Source organism: Danio rerio, chromosome 3 (assembly GCF_049306965.1).
Source record: "Danio rerio strain Tuebingen ecotype United States chromosome 3, GRCz12tu, whole genome shotgun sequence".
NCBI lineage: Eukaryota > Metazoa > Chordata > Actinopteri > Cypriniformes > Danionidae > Danio > Danio rerio.
This window is the reverse complement of record NC_133178.1, coordinates 59551906-59573577: the sequence shown is the minus strand read 5'-3', so window position 1 is coordinate 59573577 and position 21672 is coordinate 59551906. Positions and strand designations below refer to the sequence as shown.

General features: G+C 37.9%; 1 protein-coding gene across 10 annotated transcripts in view; it reads left to right on the top strand.

Moving 5' to 3' along the window:
- The window catches only part of cep112 (centrosomal protein 112), a 349442-nt gene that overhangs the window by 192874 nt on the left and 134896 nt on the right, over nt 1–21672 (top strand). For 8 of the 10 annotated variants that reach the window (XR_012400500.1, XR_012400482.1, NM_001327791.1 and 5 more), the window contains one exon: nt 1608–1790. Coding sequence is in view for 8 of the 10 variants with exons in the window: in NM_001327791.1 (NP_001314720.1) it covers nt 1608–1790 (183 nt within the window). In the remaining 2 variants the exon portion in view is untranslated. Of the gene's footprint in view, nt 1–1607; nt 1791–15786; nt 16681–21672 lie in introns of those variants that run through there. The other 2 variants (XM_073943307.1, XM_073943300.1) reach the window with 1 other exon arrangement.

Sequence of the window (21672 nt, the reverse complement as noted above, 5' to 3'; positions counted from 1 at the left end):
GAAGCAGGACCCCTACTGAGCACTGCCAAGCGTCCCTCTTCTCCAGTACCGCTAGTTTCCCCAGGGAGCCTCCTTCATTTGCCTACCGCTCCATGACCTCAGCGCTGGCGCTCTAGGAGGGGGCGCTAATCACATCTGCCCAGTGACAGCAGCCATTCAGCGCTGGCGCTTTAAGAGCCCGGCACCCAGCAGCCCTTTCTGTGACGTTTCAATGTTTTCAATCTCTCCCCCACCCCTCGCTTTCCCACTGTCATATCGCCATATATTTGGCATGGGTTTTCACCCTGCGTCGAAAAAAATTATCTCACAATTGTTCAAACCAAAGCCTCGCTTTGTCGCTTGTCCGATAAGTGCTCTGGGATGGGTTTAAGCCATCACAGCGAGCTGTACGCAGGGCTTTAAACTAAAGGTAATTACTGATCACGGACCATTCATCTTGTCATGACGTGTAGATATTGGAACTTGAATTGTTGTGCTAACAAAGATCTCAGTGTCAGTATGTTTACCGAAGTTAAGCATGCTAATGCATGGTGCGTTATGAAGAAACGACCCTATTCCTTTAAGACCGGAGAGTCGGCGGTCCCAGATCAATTAGTTGAGGCTCTTTCTGTTGGCTGTTTGCTTTCACCCTATTAGAGAAGTCTGCTTGCATCTATGTCTCATATCTTTTCTTCTACAGTGTTGAAGGGTGAAATCGATAAAGCGCTAGGATCTGAAGAACCTTCTTCTACCAAATCCACAAAAATTGGAAACACCATGGTGTTGTTTAAAGCGTCTTTTGTGGCCTTGTGCCTGATTGGCTGGGGAAATCAAGCTGAAATCCCATTCATCACCTACACTCAATAGCACCACAGCAGCCTCTAGCTGGCAGGCCAGGTAGGGTGCCGAGCCACACAATGTGGGGGGATTAGCTCGAAAACTGCGGGGACCAGGCCTCTCACTGCAGGCTAACTGGGAAGCGGGGGCCGGACTGGTCAAGGTCACCATCTCCCATCCGGAAGAGAGTGGGAATGGACCTTGGGAACCCGTTGGCGCCGCTGCCGCTCATCGCCAGGCTCAACTCACCACACAGCAGGTGCAAGTCATCCAGATAATGCTGAAGCTGGCTTTTGTGTTCTTTCAACATTCTGTGTGCTTTCAATTCTGATTACATTGCTGATGGTTAAATCTGATCTTTTTAGGCTCTTAATTGTTCGTTTTTGACAAAGCGCTCGTTGTCAGAGAAGACTACTGAAGTAACAGTATGTGGTTATTATATGCAGAGTATCGCCATCATGATGGTATGGAAAGACGTAGAAATTTGAATTGTTTGTTTTTTTTAACAGTAGGTAAATTTCTGCAATTGGATAATGTTAGTTTTTTTAATTTCTCATCTCTCACACTGTTTTTTTCTAATAAAGGAGAGGCGTGCTGGTCATATTTGTCATAATTCGCACACAAAAGTGGGAGGACAACAACAAGTGAGGTCACAGTGATGCGGAAATTTGCATAGTGTTCTTATGTTGTGAGCCAAGCCGCCAACTTTTTTCTTCGCTGAGCCATGCTCAAGTTGTCATGACGACAGGGATGTTCCGCTGATGAAGTCTTACTCCTTGTTGTCCAATCAGATTGTGGAACTGAAGCTGCAGCATGAACAGGAGCGGACGCACCTTCTCCAGACACACAATGCCGAGAAGGACAGCCTGGTCCAGGACCACCAGCGGGAAATCGATAGTTTGGACAAGCAGACGAGGGCCGCCATGGTCCAGCAGCAAACGCAAACCCAGGAGTGGAGGAAGCGCGACGCTCAGGTAGGGGGTCTCCTCCTTTCCCTTCGCTTTCTGTCACTGTTTGCTTTTGCTAATCAGGATATTGTTGAAGATGATGCTTATTTTACTTTTTTACACTGTGTATTATGATGAGTGATTATATTATTCAAAGTTATATTGCACGGAAATTGGATTTGAATGTATTGTTTTTAAAAATTGTGTTTCGCATACTTTTTCGCAACGCTGTTGGGTAGTTTTGGGGGAATAAAATCATAACACGCAAACTTTTTAGGCAATTTTTATATGCAACTTTTCACAGCCGAATTTAATTGAAAATGTAATAATTTTGATTTAAAAAGTGGCGGAAACCTTACTCTCCTAGACGGATGAATCTAGTTTTCGGACGTTTTATTTGAAATTGTTCAAATTAAGTTTATTTTTCTGTCCCTCGGATGTGAATATTGGTGTTTTGTTAGTATCTGTGCTCTAACGCTCAATTTAGTTTTTATATAGACAGCAAGTTCTTTTGTTTATTTGTTTGTTTGTGTGTTCTTTTCTCAAACTACCGCAATACAAAACGTTAATTAGAGAATATTCATGAGCTCTCAAGCTATAAAAACCATTTTGGTCATCAGCGGGTTTCTGGTCCCTGTTGTGCCAAGTGTCCTGTTCGCCGCTTATTTCTCCAGCATGACTATCGAAAGATCCCTGTGGGAAGCCATTTGATAGACTAGCCCCCAACTGGGGATTCATTGGGCTCGTCAAGCCTCAAGATTAAATGTAAATTGTCAGCATAGATGAACCATATTGACTCTCGGCACAAGAAACAAGTTGCCGCAGAGGACTTATATAGCGCTCGAAAATAAAGTCTTACTATCCGAAGTCGTCTATTAGTAAGAAAGTATGCAAGTATTGGTTAAAAAAGTAGCGCTTAATTGGGTTTTTAGTGTTTTGAGTGAATTTTTTTTGTTTAATGCAAATAGTCTCTCTAAAATACTTTCAATTAATCGTATGACTACTAGGGTTTGTTGAAAAATGGACATCAGATAAATGAAATCTAAAACCGATAGATAAAATCTCCCATTAGAGCATCAGTTGTCAGTCACCTAACGTCATGGACATCCATTTACACTCATTCTCACTATATAAATGTCATTATATGAAAGCCAGTATCACTGAGCGTTCATGTCTCAGGTGGCCTAATCTGCTGGACATGTCCTCCATCATGCGCTGAGCAGTTAGTTGGCACTACAAGAAGAAGATTTGTGGTTTGGCTGATCTGTTTGTCTTCTGCAATTCAATGATGCCGTTTTGGCCAAGAGTACATCAAACCTCTACGGCCCAGAAAATCTCCATTCCAAAAAAAAAATAACTCGCAGAGAGTAAAACTCATGGACTGGAAAGCATCCCAGGAAATATTTGAAAGAGTATTGACATGTTAGGAGCTGACGAAAACTAATGCTATTTATAAAGCAAACTACTTTTTTTTTAACCTTAAATCTCAGAGAGTCAAGTATTGATATTGATGATGTCCCCACCTGCTTTCAGTTTTGGGATTTTACGGTAGGGTTAGACGTTTAGGGTTGCAGAATTTCACTACTGTAATTATTCAGTATTGCTTTGACTTTCTCAAGAAGACATTTGGAATTTCAGAGAAGTTCGCAAAGATGTGCTGATCTTGGCATCGCTGGTATGTAGAGCTGCTCCATTCTGGCTAAAATGAGAATCGTGATTGTTTTGCTTAAAATAAAGATCAGGTTTTTCTCACGATTTTGTAGATGTAAATAAAGGTTAATATGAGTGAGTTATTATTATCGTTATTTCTCAAACTATGGTAAGGCGACAATAATAATATTATGTGTAGGTCTACTGTTGCTTAAAATGATGCTCAATTTTGAAAAGACCTTGAATGGTGGACATGAACAGACTTTAAATTAGTCCTGGTCATTAATGCACAGTAAAGTGATGACATCAGAATATAACTATTCATAATTCTGAAGTTATATTATTATGTTTGAGACATATACTTGCAATCTGTCATTTATAACATTATTAGTTATAGTATTTTCTACTTGTAAAATCAGACATTTGTCATTATCAGATTCCCTCTTGCATTATATTCAACATTATAAAGGCTAAAGTAGTTATACTGACACTGTTAAACATTTAATCTCATGAACAACACTCTGTGTTCGATATGAAAGAAAAAAAAAACATGTCAAATGCTTGTTGCAATCATAACTCTAAAATGTGATATGATTATTTATTGCGTGCGCGCTTTCGGTTTCATTTTCACTGCTAAGTGTGGTTCATACTTCCCGCGAGGCTCCCAAACATTCACTTTGTTCCACACAATGGATGTTATTCACAACTTTATTAGCTTTTATTCACAGCCTATGCAGGTTCTGTTCGCTAAAGTAGACGCACGCGCGTCTATCATTAAGTATCACGCGCCCGCCCTCTCTGTGGTAACAACACAGTCAGCAGCTCACGTCACGTGTGATTTCCTGCCCGCGAATACATCATTACATGAAGACAGAAATTACATTTTTGTGGTGAATTATACCTTCTAAATACAGCATGTGACTCTTTCAACACCATTTGGAGGTGTCCATGTCGCCGAGCAATGTATGTAAAATAACGTGAAGACTTGTGGGTCGCCTTTGCTTCTCTCTTGAACTTGAAAATAAGATTAGCAGAATCGTAGAAATGCTGGATTAAGATCGTCTAGGGCAGGGGTGTCCAAACTCGGTCCTGGAGAGCCGGTGTCCTGCATATTTTAGTTCCAACCCCACTTAAACACACCTGAATCAGCTAATCAAACGTTTTCTAGGTATACTGGAAACATCCAAGAAGGTGTGTTAAAGGAAGTTGGGGCTAAACTATGCAGGACCGAGTTTAAACCCTTGATCTAGCAGCATCTAGGGGTCAAATCGAGATTCTGATCTTTTTTCGGTTAATCATGCAGCTCTACTGATATGACTATCGGACCACACAAATCTCCTCCTTTCCCTTCGCTTTCTTTCATTGTTTGCTTTTGCTAATCAGGATATTGTTGAAGCTGATGCTTATTATACTTTTTTAGACTGTGTATTTTGATGTGTGATTATATTTTCCAAAGTTGCATTGCAAGGAAATTGGATTTGAATGTATTGTTTTTAAAAATTGTGTTTCGCATACTTTTTCGCAACACTGTTGGGTAGTTTTGGGGGAATAAAATCATAACACGCAAACTCTTTAGGCATATTTTTTTGTATGCAACTTTTCACAGCCGAAATTAATTGAAAATGTAATAATTTTGATTTAAAAAGTGGCGGAAACCTTACTCTCCTGAACGAATGAATCAGGTTTTCGGATGTTTTATTTGAAATTGTTCAAATTAAGTTTATTTTTCTGTCCCTCGGATATGAATATTGGTGTTTTGTTAGTATCTGTGCTCCAACGCTCAATTTAGTTTTTATATAGACAGCAACTTAAAAATAAGATTAGCAGAATCGTAGAAATGCTGAATTAAGATCGTCTAGGGCAGGGGTGTCCAAACTCGGTCCTGGAGAGCCGGTGTCCTGCATATTTTAGTTCCAACCCCACTTAAACACACCTGAAACAGCTAATCAAACATTTTCTAGGTATACTGGAAACTTCCAAGGAGGTGTGTTAAAGGAAGTTGGGGCTAAACTATGCAGGACCGAGTTTAAACCCTTGATCTAGCAGGATCTAGGGGGTCAAATCGAGATTCTGATCTTTTTTCGGTTAATCATGCAGCTCTACTGATATGACTATCGGACCACACAAATCACAACCTGTGTTTTACAATTGTGTGTAGATTAGAAAGCTTGAAAACTCATCTAGGACTGAAGCCGTTTTAATTTACTAGAACTTCTATGTTAAGCTGCTTCGGCACAATCTACATTGTAAAAGCGCTATAAAACTAAAGATGATTGAATTGAATTGAATTGAATTGTATTAAATTGAATTGAATTGAATTGAATTGAATTGAATTGAACTGAGTTGAATTGAATTGAAAGCAGTCTGGAAACCAGATGTTTTGAGCATCTCAGGAAGGATGCATGCGCATAGAGTGTAAAATAAACATGGAAGATTGATTAAAACATTGTAAATTTGCTCCAACACAACAATCACATTTGTCAGGCAGTGACTATGTTATGTGACCATGTCGATTCAAATAGAAATGTCCTCTACACAACAAAAACTGTAAATATGACAAGAGTACTAGCATCAACACCAATGGATGATAATGTTTTGTTTGTTATAACTGCTCTCTTTAACATGAGGAGAATTCTGAACGCCTGTCTGTTTTGGTTTGTTTTTGGTATTCATCAAAAAAAAAAAAAAAAACTGTGTGGACATATTGTCTCATACATTTATAACAATTATTATTACTTAATTATTACTTTATCATTGCAATTGCTTTGATTCTTGTTGTTAATGGATGCATCAGTCATGATACTTCTGTGATCTTTTATACTGCAGTATGTCTTTTTGCTATGTTTAGTGACAAGGAAGTGGTCAAAGTAATTCACCTGTAAAAACTAATTATAATATTGTTATATTATTATATAATATTATTTAATATTATTTTTATCTATTAAATTATTGTGCACTTTCATTTCGAACTCTGAATTTGGCCAGATTGATCAAATTGGCAAACGTTTTTGACCTGTTTAGTGCTGAACACTAAAAATTCATGGCAGGTGTAAACAAGTTCAGCATGTCAACTTAAACTATATGACCATATATCCAAATACTTAGATTTATTTATTTTTTTCCCATTGATGGGTTGCAGCTGGAAAGTCATCCGCAGTGTGAAACGTATGCTGGATAAGTTGACGGTTCATTCCGATATGGTGACCACTGATTAATTTATCTGACATCTTGACGTCTATCTATGACATTCATTTGTGATTCACTACTCTAGTTGTACTAGTTGTGTTTTATGGTATATTATGTAGTGTATAGGGTGGCACGGTGGCTCAGTGGTTGTCGCCTCACAGCAAGAAGGTCACTGGGTCGAGTCCTAGCTGAGTCAGTTGGCATTTCTGTGTGGTGTTTGCATGTTCTCCCCATGTCCACATGGCTTTTCTCTGATTGCTCGGGAACAGTCCGAAGACATGTTCTATAAGTCAATCGAATAAACTAAAGCAGGGGTCACCAAACTTGTTCCTGGAGGGCCGGTGTCCTGGAGATTTTAGCTCCAACCCTAATCAAACACACCTGAACCAGCTAATTAAGGTATTACTAGGCATACTTGAAACATCCAGGCAGGTGTGTTGAGGCAAGTTGGAGCTAAACCCTGCAGGGACACCGGCCCTCCAGGACCAAGATTGGTGACCCCTGAACTAAAGTGTCCATAGTGTATGAGTGTGTGTGTGTGTGTGTGTGTTTTCCAATTTTGGGTTGCAGCTAGAAGGGCATCTGATGCGTAAAACACAGGCTGGATTAGTTGACTGTTCATTTTGCGGTGGCGACCTCTGAAATACAGACTAAGCCACAGGAAAATGAATGAATGAATGAAGTGTATACTTGTTTTATGCATGAATGAGTTTGCACTGGAAGAAAAATCTCTAGAAAAACATTGTCAGTTGTTTTGAAGCATTGAGTGTGTTTTAAGAAGCTCCCTAGGACCTGAGGTTGTAAAATAATAGGGTATGTTCAAGAATTCGGACACTGGTAAGGACAGGTTGTTCACTACATATTGGAACACTTATGGTGACGAGATTGTCCTTATTGTACAATTAAATATATGGAATTTTTGAATTGGCAGATTTTTTTCATGCATTAAGTTTTTAAAACTACATTAAAGATAAATAATGTGATAATTTAATATACTGTTGTAGCAACATTTTAGCCATTGATTGTTTCTAAATGTTTTCTAAGACCCCGTTTACACTACTGCGTTTTAGTTTGAAAACGCATAAGTTTTGCTACGGTTACTTATGGTGGCCGGGAAGTGCAAAACAACATTACAAGTGTGAAACACTTTTACAAAGCTCGAGACAAATTTACAATTTGAAAAACATTTTTACTTTTCATCAGACACATTTACATAGGAAAAACTATTTTACCAAGGACAAAACAAATTTACATTTTAGAAAACAAATTAACAAGACGCAAAACACTTTTACAAATCCCGAAACAAATTTACAATTACAGATTCCCTACGGAAAGGGCATGTACCACACACCGGAAGTGACGTGAATGTAACGCACACACTGGAAAATATCAATAATATCCAGCTCGTGTGTGACTTTGTAGACAGGTTTTTACGAGTCTACAACTATAAAAATCATGGTTTGACCAACTACGATAAACACATATTAGAGCTATTCTGAGAAAATGTCAGCATGAGAGTGTGTAAAAACAATCAAAGAACAGCACATGTCACTGATAGAGATAGCTCAGTAGCCGAGTAGCTCAGTTAGATAGGTCGGTTGTTACTTACGCAGAATCTTTTGGCTTGGGTTCGAATCCCGTTGATGACATGTAAATGAAAATAATTTCTTTGCATTCATTTTGGTTTATACTGTTCTGCTACACAGGTATTAAAATCAATAATGTTTACACTGACGCTGACACCAAGTAATAAAAATCTTTATTTGGTATGGGCATGTTTTGTTGCCGTGAAAAAGTGACGAATCTGCCAATCTGCAAACGTGAATAGTTCACATCTGAAAAGGGGCCTCAGTTAACGGACACCAGTTAAACCGTAACACAGGCTTCCTTCAGTTTACTGTTAAGAGTCCTCAAGCAAATGTTTACACCGTGTAGACTTGACATCATGTCCACGATTACAGCGTACGAGTGGCTCTCGTTAAAATATTAAACACATTGATGCAGTATGTCTGGTGTTTCCGTCTGCTCCGCGTCCTTTATAAACTCTAAACACCGACCACACGTAAAGCAAAACCGCGTTAAGCTGCTCATATGTTTGCCCCAAAACAGGCAAAACAACCCTCGACCGCTGACCATGTTCGGTCACCATAAACCTTGTTTACACCATGTACTCCACAGCACGAATTTACCGCGCTCACTAACAACAACAACAAATTTAAATTCGGAGGCGGGGCTGCCGACATTCGCCTCTCTTATTGGGGCTTTTCCTCAATTTTCAGTAGCCTACACACAGTTAAAGTTCTGCATCCTCTCCTTGTAAGTTCAGACTTCGCAAGTTTGATATAGAAAACAGACTATTTTATTAAACAAGCGAAACATTCAGAATAACCAGGCATAGCAGAGTAACATCGGCTATCAACATGAAAAATGGTGAATGTTCTCGTATAGGACTTACAATGCATACAGCAAGTACTCTGAATTGCTGGGGAGACTTCTTTCTGTAACCTAGAAAAGGGTTTGAAATGGATAGTTTGTGTGGACGCCGACCTCCCCACCAGCTATCAATCAACCCCTAGTAACCTACTCAAGACTAGACGAACTAATCTTTTCTGTTATTCGACTGGAACAGCATGCAAAACTTTAGTTTATGAAAATGTGGCATGACCATAACCATTGAACTACCCAAGGACTCGAAAGATGACTGGTGTGCTGAGCTAACTTGAACCGCATAGCCTGGAGACCCAGATTAACAATAAACTATTCTTTTATATATACATTGATGTATTATGGACTTGGTCCAGATGCTATCGTTCATGTGGGTTTGGGAATTATGTGATTGGAAATCAATCATTTTTAACATGTAACACTTTGAATTCAAACGATCCCAACTTGTGTCTTGGAGACAGGGGGCTGAAATGAGTTCCCTTTGCCGGGGGGCAGGACACACGCTTATTGATTGGGTGAGTAGCTCTGTCACCCGGTAGGAGCTCGGAGTAGAGCCGCTGCTCCTCCACTTCGAGAGACGTCAGCTGAGGTGGCTCAGGCATCTGTTTCGGATACCTCCTGGACACCTACCTAGGGAGGTGTTCCAGGCATGTCCCACAGGGGGGGGGCCTCTGGTGTTGGAATATCAAGCCAATTCCATGCGTGTTCAAGAAAAAGGTCAGGAGAGGTTTTTCTTCAATGTCAAAAATCGTACCAATTTATTGGATACAAATGAATAATTCGATTCACAGAATTCTGTTATCCTCAATGCAATGCAGAAGTTACATTAAGGATGTGCGCAACAACCTTCTTTTCTCGACTTCTTCAACTTATATAGGCAGCTGATATTAACAGGTGGAGTTTAATGTAATTCGTCATTTGTCAGTCATTGTTCAGTCCTTCATTGACCGCACCTTAAACATACTTCCTCTTTTTCTACGAATTCTCTGCACAACAAAAAAAGCATACAACTTTCTGTGCTCTGTGTTCAGTTTTAACACCTCTCTTCAGACAGGAAGTTTCTGCAGAGCTGTATTTAATTTTGGACCCGCATCTATCTACTTCTACAAAAATGCTAATTAGTATGCACAGCACTCACACACAACAGTAGAAGTTCAGTTAATATATGACCCTTACATGACCAATACCAATAATTGTTTGATTAAAAGAAAAAGAGACAAAAATAATAAAAAAATAATTCCTATTTTTCAACACTGGGAAGACCCAGGAAACGCTGGAAGGACTATATCTCTCGGCTAGTCTGGGAATGCCCCAAGATCCCTCCAGAGGAGCTGAAAGATGTGTCTGGGGAGAGGGAAGTCTTGGGTTTTCTCTTGAGACTCCTGCCCTGCGAACTGGCCCCAGATAAGTGGTAGAAAATAAATGAATGATCCAAACTTTTTATCGTTATACATGTAGGCTGTATCTTCAGCCTTTATTTTAGTTTCATTTATGCTCACATCCTAAATATTTCTCTCATATGCATCATGCAGAGACTTTATGTCTGCTTTTGTCTGAAATCATGCAATTTGCACAGAAATCATTCACTATTTCCCTGGAGAATGCACAAATTGATAGGGGAGCACTTGTTTTATTGTGAAAGCTTGTCAGACATTGAAGAGGGTGGAGAGAACTTTGAGAAGGGTCAACTGTGTTGTTTTTAGTAAAACCTGATTGAAAAGAGTCAGAAGCAGTTTAAGTCAGAAGTGGTTCGGTTCACATTCCCTAAACTTGCACACTTCACCAGCTCATCAAGTGATGGGTGAAGCCAATAACATCTCTTCCAGGAATGCTTGGCCGTGTGAATGACCAACCTTCACAATGAAGATGAGCCATTCAGACTCGCGTCTTGATGTGGTCAGGACATCATGGGTATGCGAGATGCGCAAATGGCTCAGAGCGCGAGGTTCCAGGTCACGGTGACTTGTTTTGCTCAGATTCTTACGCCACATTCTGGAACTCATGATACATAGTGCCAGCATGTGTTTTCCTGTTAGTTGCAGGAAAAAAAAAATCACAGCACATCTGGTTTTACAGCCATCTTTGGAGACTTTATGTTTGTCTACAAGTCACAGTCAAGTCTAAACTCCAGTTTCCATTCAGCGGTCGGTTAGATTTGGCCCTTTTGCTCTAATGCGAGGCTGCAGAGGGCTGTATCGATCTAAAGGGAGATGACGAGGGAGTTCAAATCCCCTCGTCTCTAGACTGGAGTCTGTGTATTAGTTTCCTTGGACTCTGACGCCCTCCGGGTTCCTGTTTTCTTTAGTCTGTTTGAGGATGAAAAGAGTAGAACTTCAGGATGGTTCTCAGTAAATATAGTTGCCTGCAGCCAGAGCAGTAAACCAATCCACAGCAGACTCCAGAGATTACCTCGCTTTAATGCCCACTCCACACATTTACAACATGCAGGGCGCTTCATAACAAGCATTATTACACAGAGGAAAAAGTAGTGTTTAAAATCGTCAGTTTTGTTTATTTCCCTTTAAAGACTTACACGATAATCTTCAGTCTAGCTCACTGTAAGGTTGACGCCTAATGAGAGTTGCTTCTGCTTGATGATCTGTTGCTATTGATAAGTGTACATGGGATGAGATAAACGTACAAACAGCAACTTGCATGAAGTACTGTAAATCTATTAGTAAATAAAAGACATCACTGAGACTTTGGAATAGATATGACCAGGTTGAACAACCATAAACTTAACAGTCCCCTCCACTCGTCTGCACTTTATGTGACCGGGCTTTCACATCCCTGTCTGCGAGGATCTGAAACTCTCTCCCCCATGACATTAGACACACTGAATCCTTTAAATTGTTTGATATTTGAATATTTTATCAATTTTTAACGTTTTATTTTAAATGATTCAATTTTACTGTTATTCTAAACTGTTTTATATCTGTATCTTTTTTGTGTAAAGTGCTTTGAGAACTAAGTTTAAAAGCCGCTATATAAAAATAAACTATTATTATTATTAAATCAGAAAAAGTTGGCACAGTATGGAAAACAGTAGTGATTTCGAAATTTACTTTGACTTGTATTTCATTGCAGACAGTACAACAAACATTAATGTGTTGCTCATTATTTATTTATTTATTGTTTCAAAATAAGCACACATTCCAATTTTGGTTCAGTAAAGCATTTACTACTTTGTAATGTTGCCATTCCTTTTTATGAACCTAAAAGAGCACATGTCACTCCGCTGCTCATCCGTTTGCATTGGCTGCCAGTTGCTGCTCGCATCAAATTCAAAGCTCTGATGTTTGCTTACAAAGCAACTTCTGGCTTTGCTCCTTCTTATCTGCTCTCACTTCTGCAGATCTGTGTGCCCTCCAGAAACTTGCGTTCTGTGAATGAACGTCGCCTCCTGGTTCCATCCCAAAGAGGGAAGAAATCACTTTCCCGAACTCTCGCAATCAATCTGCCCAGTTGGTGGAATGAACTCCCTAACTGCATCAGAACGGAAGAGTCACTCGCTGTTTTCAAGAAACGACTAAAAACTCAATTATTTAGTCTCCACTTCACTTCCTAATCTGCAATTCCCTCTCTGGCTCCACCACTAACTGTACTTAAAAAAAAATAATAATAATAAATAAATAAAAATTTAATAAATAAAAAATTATTATTAATGTTTTTGCTTCTTACACTTTACATACCTGAAACTTGCCTACAGCACTTATTAATTGTTGCTCTTATAGTTGTGTAAATTACTTCCTTGTCCTCATTTGTAAGTCGCTTTGCATAAAAGCATCTGCTAAATGACTAAATGTAAATCTAAGATGTTTAGGGATTGAAGACATCAAGTGATAAAGTGTTTTAGGTATAATTTTGTCCATTTTTACCAGAAAACAAGTCTTAAGGTGAACAACAGTATTTACAACAGTATATCATTGTCACACTCTGTGCTTCAAAATGCACAGCGCATTCTCTATTAGAAACAGATCAGGACTGCAGGCAGGCCAGTCAAATATCTGTCATAATCAACTGTTTTCTTTTCTAAGATGTGGTTGTACATATAAAATGTAGAATTGGCCGCTCAAGACATAACACTCATATTTATTGAAAGGGGAAGAGAAACCAATTTGTAGTTTGTTTGTAAAGCATATGTTAATACAATGTACATTTTGTAAATAATATTAAAGAACCTATTTAAGAAATAAGACATTTTATTCCAAAAATATTTTATAGGTAATGTTTAAAAAGGTGTCTCCTGGAAGAATTTTGGAATATGTATAATTGACTAAATGAAAAACTTATGACTTATTTAGCAGTGTTGTTGTGTGTATGTTCATTTAACGTGATCTTCGCTAATTCCTGACTTTTCGATTTAGTGGCTAATTCGTATGAATTCATACAAACTCATTAGTACATTTTAGTACAAATTGCTCATCACCCAAATGATGGTTGGGTTTAGGAGTGAGGTTTGGTGCCACAGCTCCATTTAAAAGTCATAAGTTTTCATCCATCAGAACTTGTATGAGTTCAAACAAATTAGCCACTACACTGGCAAAACATAATATAGTTACATTTCCTTTCGAGATCAGGTTGTTTTTTTGCATAATGCTTGTTTTTTAAGAAACTGTTATGATTTCAAATGATATATTGAATATATATTACTAATGTTGATGAATATAGCCATTGTAACTGAATAGTGGCACTAAAACAAAAATAAATAATAAATAATAAAACATAATGTGCTAAATGAGAAGTATTCCATTCTCCTTTGACAGAGGTTGATTGAACACTGAATATTTACTCTCCTGCTACATTTTTTAGCTCATACTTATAGTAGATTATGAAGGGCGATGTCTGGCAATTTAATTCTGAAGAATAAATGGAGATTTTGTAACTTCTTGAATGACTTTAATTCATATTATAGCAAGTCTTTTGGAGTTTTTGACAAATTTTAAGTCACAAATCCTTGATTCTTTTTAAAGAAAGGCATTTCATACAAAGTCAGACCAATCACAGGAAAAAGTGATTAAAACTGTGAAAATAGAAAGTTATTCTTTTCCTGCAGTGACCAATATCAACCCTAATCATTAGCTGTTTTTTTGGACAATAGCCCTGAAAACGGATTTTATTAGACAATACTGATTATTTGTACACAAACATACTCTTGTTTATGTGGTAATGAATTGCTGCATATTTCATTTGATTTGATCTCTAGATAGATCTTATCATCTCTGACACTTACAGAAGAGAAAATCATTTAATTGTATGCACCGAACAGCCACGTATTCATTCTGCCTTTCAAATCCACATATCATTGCCATTTCATTCTTGACATATCCAGTGTTTTTTCTATCTCTCTCTCTGTAATGTAACATGGAGTTCAAACAGCATGGGAGAATATCTAAAAATCCATAGAGTATAGCATCATACCACTCCGAATCTGCAAATTAACCATGCTGTCAAACTTTCAAAGAACTTGATTCCCCAGTAAGAGATTAGAACACAGAAAAGGACATGGCATTGGAGATCAGGCCTGCTTTCCGATGTGCCAGAAACAACAGGCTTGTTGACGGCGGTCACGTTGTCTCTTGCACCAGCAGGGGGTTTGGATCGCAGCCTTTGGGTTGTCATCCGCCCAAGTAATCTCCAAGCTGTAGACTAGGAAGAGGGTGGCTGCTTTACAGAACACTCTTAAAATAATCAGGATTTGTCCAGACTTCTGATTGGGAACATTCGTTCCTTGATTGCTTCAATTATCTGTTTAGGACGAGTGTGGAAGGTCTTGTTACGCACACTCATGAAATTATATTTGCTGTTTGCTCAAAACTACTTATTTTAAATGAGCTGAAACAACACAATTCAAACTAGGACTGAACGATATTGGAAAAATAAACTGACATTGAGGTATTTTGTTTTTCTGCACTATATATTGCAAAATGAACAGAATTTCGCTAGATGACTTAATTTGGAGAAAGAATTCATAAGTTTACATTAGTTGGGAGGATTTTTTTTGGAAAGTTAAAATGATCAAGATTATATATATATATATATATATATATATATATATATATATATATATATATATATATATATATATATATATATATATATATATATATATTTAATACAAAAAAAAAAATATATATATATATATACACAACAGGGGCTACGTCACAATCACTCCCCCAAAAGAGCAAGCTCCTGTTTGGTTAACCCGGTGCGAATGTCCGCTGAAGTTCAGATTTTTAAACTTGAGCGATTCACGTGAAACATGCGTTAAGCGAACAAAACGCTCAATTCGCACTGCGCCATTCGCACGTATCTCACCATTCGCACCGCGCAATTCGTGTCATCTGCCCGTATCGCGCCTCAGGATGTCTATTCGCACGTTTGCATTGACATAACATGCAAATCACTCGTCACACCGCGTCTGGTATGAACACAGCATTAGGAGGATAAAATCAGGGTTTTCTAGACCTGATAAGATCATTTTATCAAGTTTATTGATAGACTCTGGGCTTAAACATAAAGCAATTGTTGTCCCCAGAAAAACTCAAGAATTGTGTTGATTCAGCTCATGTTAAATAAGTAGTTTGAACAAGCAGCAAAAATGATTCTTGGAGTGTATCTAAAAGTCATCGTTCAGAAACATCTCCCTCCACATTTCAGGACATTTGGTTGAGGACACTGAGTGTTTGCTAAATCACGGCTGGTTTTAAGCAGTCATCTAATGGCATTGTCTTGATTTCAGGCGCTCTTTTGAACTCTAGAAAACACAAAACAGCACGATCATGAGTCCTTCAGTCCAGCTGTGATGGGTCACTGAAGATGGGCTTCAGCAGACGGGTTCACGCCACCAGATGGGTCCTCGATGATGAAAAGGGTTTTAATCTCTGGCCAGACATCACTGAAGCTGAGCATGCACTGACGCTTTTCGCTGGGCTTTGCTTGGTGTTGAACCCTTAAAGACATGCAAATGCATTTCGGACGGAGATTTGGATCGCACCATCCATCTTTTATCCAGAATGGTGCTGTCGTCCTTGAAAATGCTAATTGAGTTTGCAACACAAACAGTATTTTGGAGGGACTGACGTCCATTGTCTTTAGTTGTGACCTTCCTGTTTCCCTTCAAACGTTTTACTAGCAAAGGGTTTGCAAAACCTGTTTAGATGATGCTTAGTTTCAATTTCACAGAGGCACTGCTATAAAAAAGGAGATTGACTCAACTTAAAATTGTACGGCAACTTGCTGCAGGGCTATTTGACTTGACTCAATTTAAGTTGAGTCAACTCAAAAAGCTCTGCAGCAAGTTGCCTCACAATTTTAAACGAGTCAACTATTTTACAGTGCACATTGTACACTGCAGATCAATGTTCAATCATTCAATATATTGTGATAATGAATGTGCACAATATTGATTCCTTTGGGAAAATACAGTGAATAATTGAATTGAATTGAATTTTATTTGACAGATTTTAGACAAACTGTACAAAAAGTATTCCATACACTTTGTTAAAAAAAACTGTCGAGGATAAAAACACAATAAAGCCCTGGGCTTATTTCCATTGTGGTCCTCTGTTAAATAAAAACAATGTATGGCTTCAAAATACCAATGATGCATAAAACAAACAGTCGCCGCAGCGGTACGAACAGTCAACTTATCCAGCACATGTTCTACACAGCTAATGGCCTTCCAGCCGCAACCCTATTCACACTCAAGTAACATATAAATTAAAACATCCTCGTCCACCATGCAAACTAATTATCCTCATCAAACAACCGTCTTTTGATAGCTTTTTTGAACAACCTTAAATCTTTTATTTGCTTGATTGATTTTGGTAGTTTGTTCCACATGATTGCACTCCTATATAAAAACATATTTTTCCCCACTAAACTTCTAAATTTAAATAAACAAATATTAAAATCCCAACTCCTAGTATTGTATGAATGCTGTTGCCTCACCATTTGAAAATAGTTCATCACATAAATAGGAACCACATTATTAAACATTTTACGTACCATTCCCAGTTTTAAAAAACACACTCTATTACTTACAGTTAACATACCTAATTTATTAAAAGACTCTTTAGATAGAAACGACTCGTAAACAATATTCGTTCCCATGCCATATCTCTGTCCTGAATTAAGGGCCTACTCACACTATGCCATCCGTACCGTGCCCAGGCAGTTTCCCGGATCATTTGAGAAGTGTGAGTGCGCTGAATCGGGCTTAAGCACGGTTCTCTTGGCCGGCCCTGGCCCGGTTGGTGTGCCTGAGCGTGGATCACTTGGGCTTTGGCGCGGTACGCTTGTGTGTGAGTGCAAAACGCGCCAAAGCCCGAAACTGAAAGCGAGACGTGACTTTTAAGGCACTGTTTCATATGGATTTATTAATCATTCTTACTGTTCAGTGATCGCAAATCACTGAACGCAAAGTGATCTGCCGTAGTTTATTAAAGACGCAAACCCCTCACTGCACGACAGCTGCGCGCCTTCAGCAGACCTCCTCATTCCTGCAGCACGAGGGCTTTATGATTGTTTATGAGCGCCAAAAGTGGCGGATCTGTCCGGTGAAATATCTGACTGCATGTCACCGCATCCCTAAGGACTGTTTGGCGAAATATTTGACTGAATGTCACTGCATGACAAACGACTGAAACGATACAACAAGAGAAATCTCCACTGTGCTACTGGATGAGAGCGTATGGCAAGCCGTTTTAGCATTTAAACCAATTCAAGATATCTACAACTGTAATTCGACTATTAGTAAATTAATTAGAGATATCTTCGAATATATTTGTAAATATCTCTAAATACGACGAATTAAAGACATCTCCAAATGTATTATGACTAGTAAAAACTCAGTTAGAGATATATCTAATTACAACTGTTACTAGTCAAAATTAATTTGGAGATATCTCTAATTACAATTGTGACTAATCAAAACTCATTTAGAGATATCTGCAAATATTTTTCAATGGAAGTCAATGGAGGAATATGACTAGTCATAATATATTTGCAGATATCTCCAATCTGATTTCGTACTAGTACAATTGTAATTTCCGATATCTCTAATTGCCATTCTGAGTAGTGGAATTATAATTATGACTAGTCAAAATATAATTAGAGATATCTCTAAATATATTTATGGAGTCAGAACAAAGATTTAAATGTTAAAAAGGCTTGCCATAGAGAGCTCTTCACTGAACAGCGCAGCAGCGATGACGTAAGCGTGCCGAGGCCCGATATGGTGTGAGCGCGGGCCGTCGGGGGAGACGGGAGGGGGGACAAGCGTGCTTTGGCCCGGTTCAAGGCAACTGTACCTAGTGTGAGTACGGCCTAAAAAAGTAAAATGCCCCAAACTGGGCTCCTTTGCTGGATAAAGCAAACTATAAAACGCAGTGAAAATTAGCACTGTTTGCACGCTCCATCTGCACGCTGCGATGGGATGCGATAATAATCTTTATTTATTTTTTTATAGTGCCTTTTAAGAATATTCAGTGTGGTTTATTTGTGATGTTTACTACAACACACTGGCAGCTAGCTGCAACTCTCACATGTTCGCCCACTGAAGCTAAGCAGGGCTGCGCCCGGTCAGTACTACATCAGGCAGGTTAAACGACCAAAACAAAGACAGCGTTCTGGCACGTAACTCACATTCTCAAAGCAGAATTTCTGACTTTAACTTTTTTTTTTTTCAGATAAACAAGAATGTTCACTTAGCATTCTTTTTAAATATTTGTATGCTTTAGAAGAGACAAAAACATACAGCACCTTTAAAATGTGCTGAATCGACACAATTATGGAGCGTTATTTATAAGCGTCAAATTTGTAAAAACATTTAAATTAAATTTATCGATTTGTGTTGGGACAGCATGAAGGAAGGTGTGTGCAACTCAGCATTTTTAAAAGCGGTGTAGCAATTTTGAGTTGTTGTAGTTTGTTGTTATTAGAAGGCCTAAACAGAATCTGCGTGCACAGAAATCCACAGATTACTGCAGATTTTTGGCCTATCGTTGAGTCTATTCATTTACTTGAGTAAATGTGTGTAAATTTGTATTTGTTCAGTTTTAAATTAATTTCCATAAAATTATTGACTAATATTAAAATGTTGATATGATTCATTTACAATACAGTTTGTAAAAAATATAAAATTCTGTCTTGTAGTACAGTGGTTCTCAACCTTTTTTTGTCTGAGACCCCAGAAAATATTGTAGGACCCCCTCCACATTTAATGATATATAATCGCTTATATAAATTTGCAGTAATGATGACAAAAAATGTTTTTAAACAAACGGTATGTTTATTACTATATCTAGATATGCTTATGCACAAATACCAGCCTAATGTTTCGCAGAGATGGGTTGCAGCTGGAAGGGCATTCACTGCTCAAAACATGTGCTGGATAAGTTGGCGGTTCATTCTGCTGTGGCGACCCCGAATTAATAAAGGGACTAAGCCGAAAAGAAAATGAATCAATGAATGAATAATAGCCTAATGTAAAATATTAAAGCATAGGTTCATAGGTTGCTATGCGACCATTAACCCGTTTTCTCAGAGGATGACAAACTGACAAAACTTTACTTTCGCCCTGAGTTTTAATTATGGAGAAAATTACAAAGTTCTGTGTTTGTCTGAGAAAATTTAAAATTAGTCTTACCGAAATGGGAATATACCATACAAGCTGAAGCTCGGTCAATTCTTGTCAAGTGACTCGCGGTGTGCTCACGTCACGGCCCGGGGTTCATTGGTGCAAGCGTGTCACGCCGCGCACCTCTATTGGAAACAACAAACTTTTGCAAATCTATTTGTGATCTCCATCAGTTGATCTTCTTGCAAAGCCATGCTGGATTCACCTGATTTGTTGACAAATGGGTTGCGGATCTATTCTTTGGCAGTTCGCAGGTCCTTCACTTGGCCTTTTTCCCTTAACAAAGAAACTTTTGTCTGTTTCTTACTCATTTTGCTGCTTGTAGGTTAAATTTGGGTGCTCAAGTGACCGAGACGTAAGTGAGAGAGTGTTAATTTTTCAAAATAAAAGACAGTTCAAAATAAAAGATTGTTTAGACTCTGATAATAAACAAAACAGAAAGAATTAATGATTTCTTGTGTGGCCAGATACCAATTGATCCATGGACCGGTGGTTGAGGACCACTGAACTAGGGGATAAAATGAACTAAGGCAACATGATCATTCTCCTAATTGTCCACTGCTAAAAATTTTTTAAAATATGACTTGGCCCTCCTACAGAGCTCGTTGAGCCCCCCTTGTGGGCCGCGACCCCCCTGTTGAAAACCGCTGTTGTAGTAGATATATGAAAAAAAAAACTAGCGTCTAATTAGATTTGCATTGTAAACATTAAATAAAAGGTAAATGTGTTATTGTTAATATTTATTAATATTATTATTTCTTAAACTTATTATTTTAAGTTTTTAGTTATGATACTTCCGAAATCACTCCGCATAAATCCGCATATGTTTTTAATATAATTCTTCGCAGAAATAGCAAATAATGTCCACAGATTCTGTCTGGCCCTGGTTATTGGTTATTAGAAGAACCATTTGTTTTCTTAACACAATGAACATTTGACCAATCTGACTTTTTTTTTTTCCACTATACAGAATAATTTTTGTAATGCTAGGGTTCTATATATGTTAAGAGGGCCGGAGTGGGACTCCTTTTTAGCTCTGGAGTTTCAAGCCTTAGACCGGCCCACCTCAGTCGACGACTGACTATATTAAAATAAAGTTTTTTTTTTTTTTTTTTAAGTTTTCCAATTCAGTTTCAAATGACACTAACATGTCTTTTTAAAGGACTCAGCTGCTTTAGAACTTCAAATGTTTTTCATAAATATGAGAACATTAATTTTTTATAGATAGTTCTTTGTAACGGTCGTCACACATATATATATATATATATATATATATATATATATATATATATATATATATATATATATATGTATATATATATATATATATATATATAGAGAGAGAGAGAGAGAGAGAGATTTTTTCAACACATTTCTAAATATAATAATTTTAATAACTCATCTCTAATAACTGATTTATTTTATTGTTACCATGAGGACAGTGAATAATATTTTACTAGATATTTTTCAAGACACTTCTATACAGCTTAAAGTGACATTCAAAGGCTTCACTAGGTTAATTAAGTTAACTAGGCAGGTTAGGGGAATTAGGCAAGTTATTGTATAACAGTGGTTTGTTCTGTAGATTATCGAGAAAAAATATAGCTTAAAGGGGCTAATAATTTTGTCCCTAAAATTGTTCATAAATATTTACAAACTGCTTTCATTTTAGCCGAAATAAAACAAATAAGACTTTCTCCAGAAGAAAAGATATTATCAGACATACTGTGAAAATGTCCTTGCTCTGTTAAACATCATTTGGAAAATATTTAAAAAAGAAGAAAAAAAATTGAAGGGGGCCAATAACTCTGACTTCAACTGAATATATATATATATATATATTCTTATATATCTTAACACTAAAAATGAAAAAAATATTTTTACTTTTGACTCTGGAGAGGTTCGAACTCGGATCGGGGGCGTCGTAACGCAATGTGCTAACCACTTGACCATGATGGCACTGTTAAGGTGTTGTGTTCGGGGATA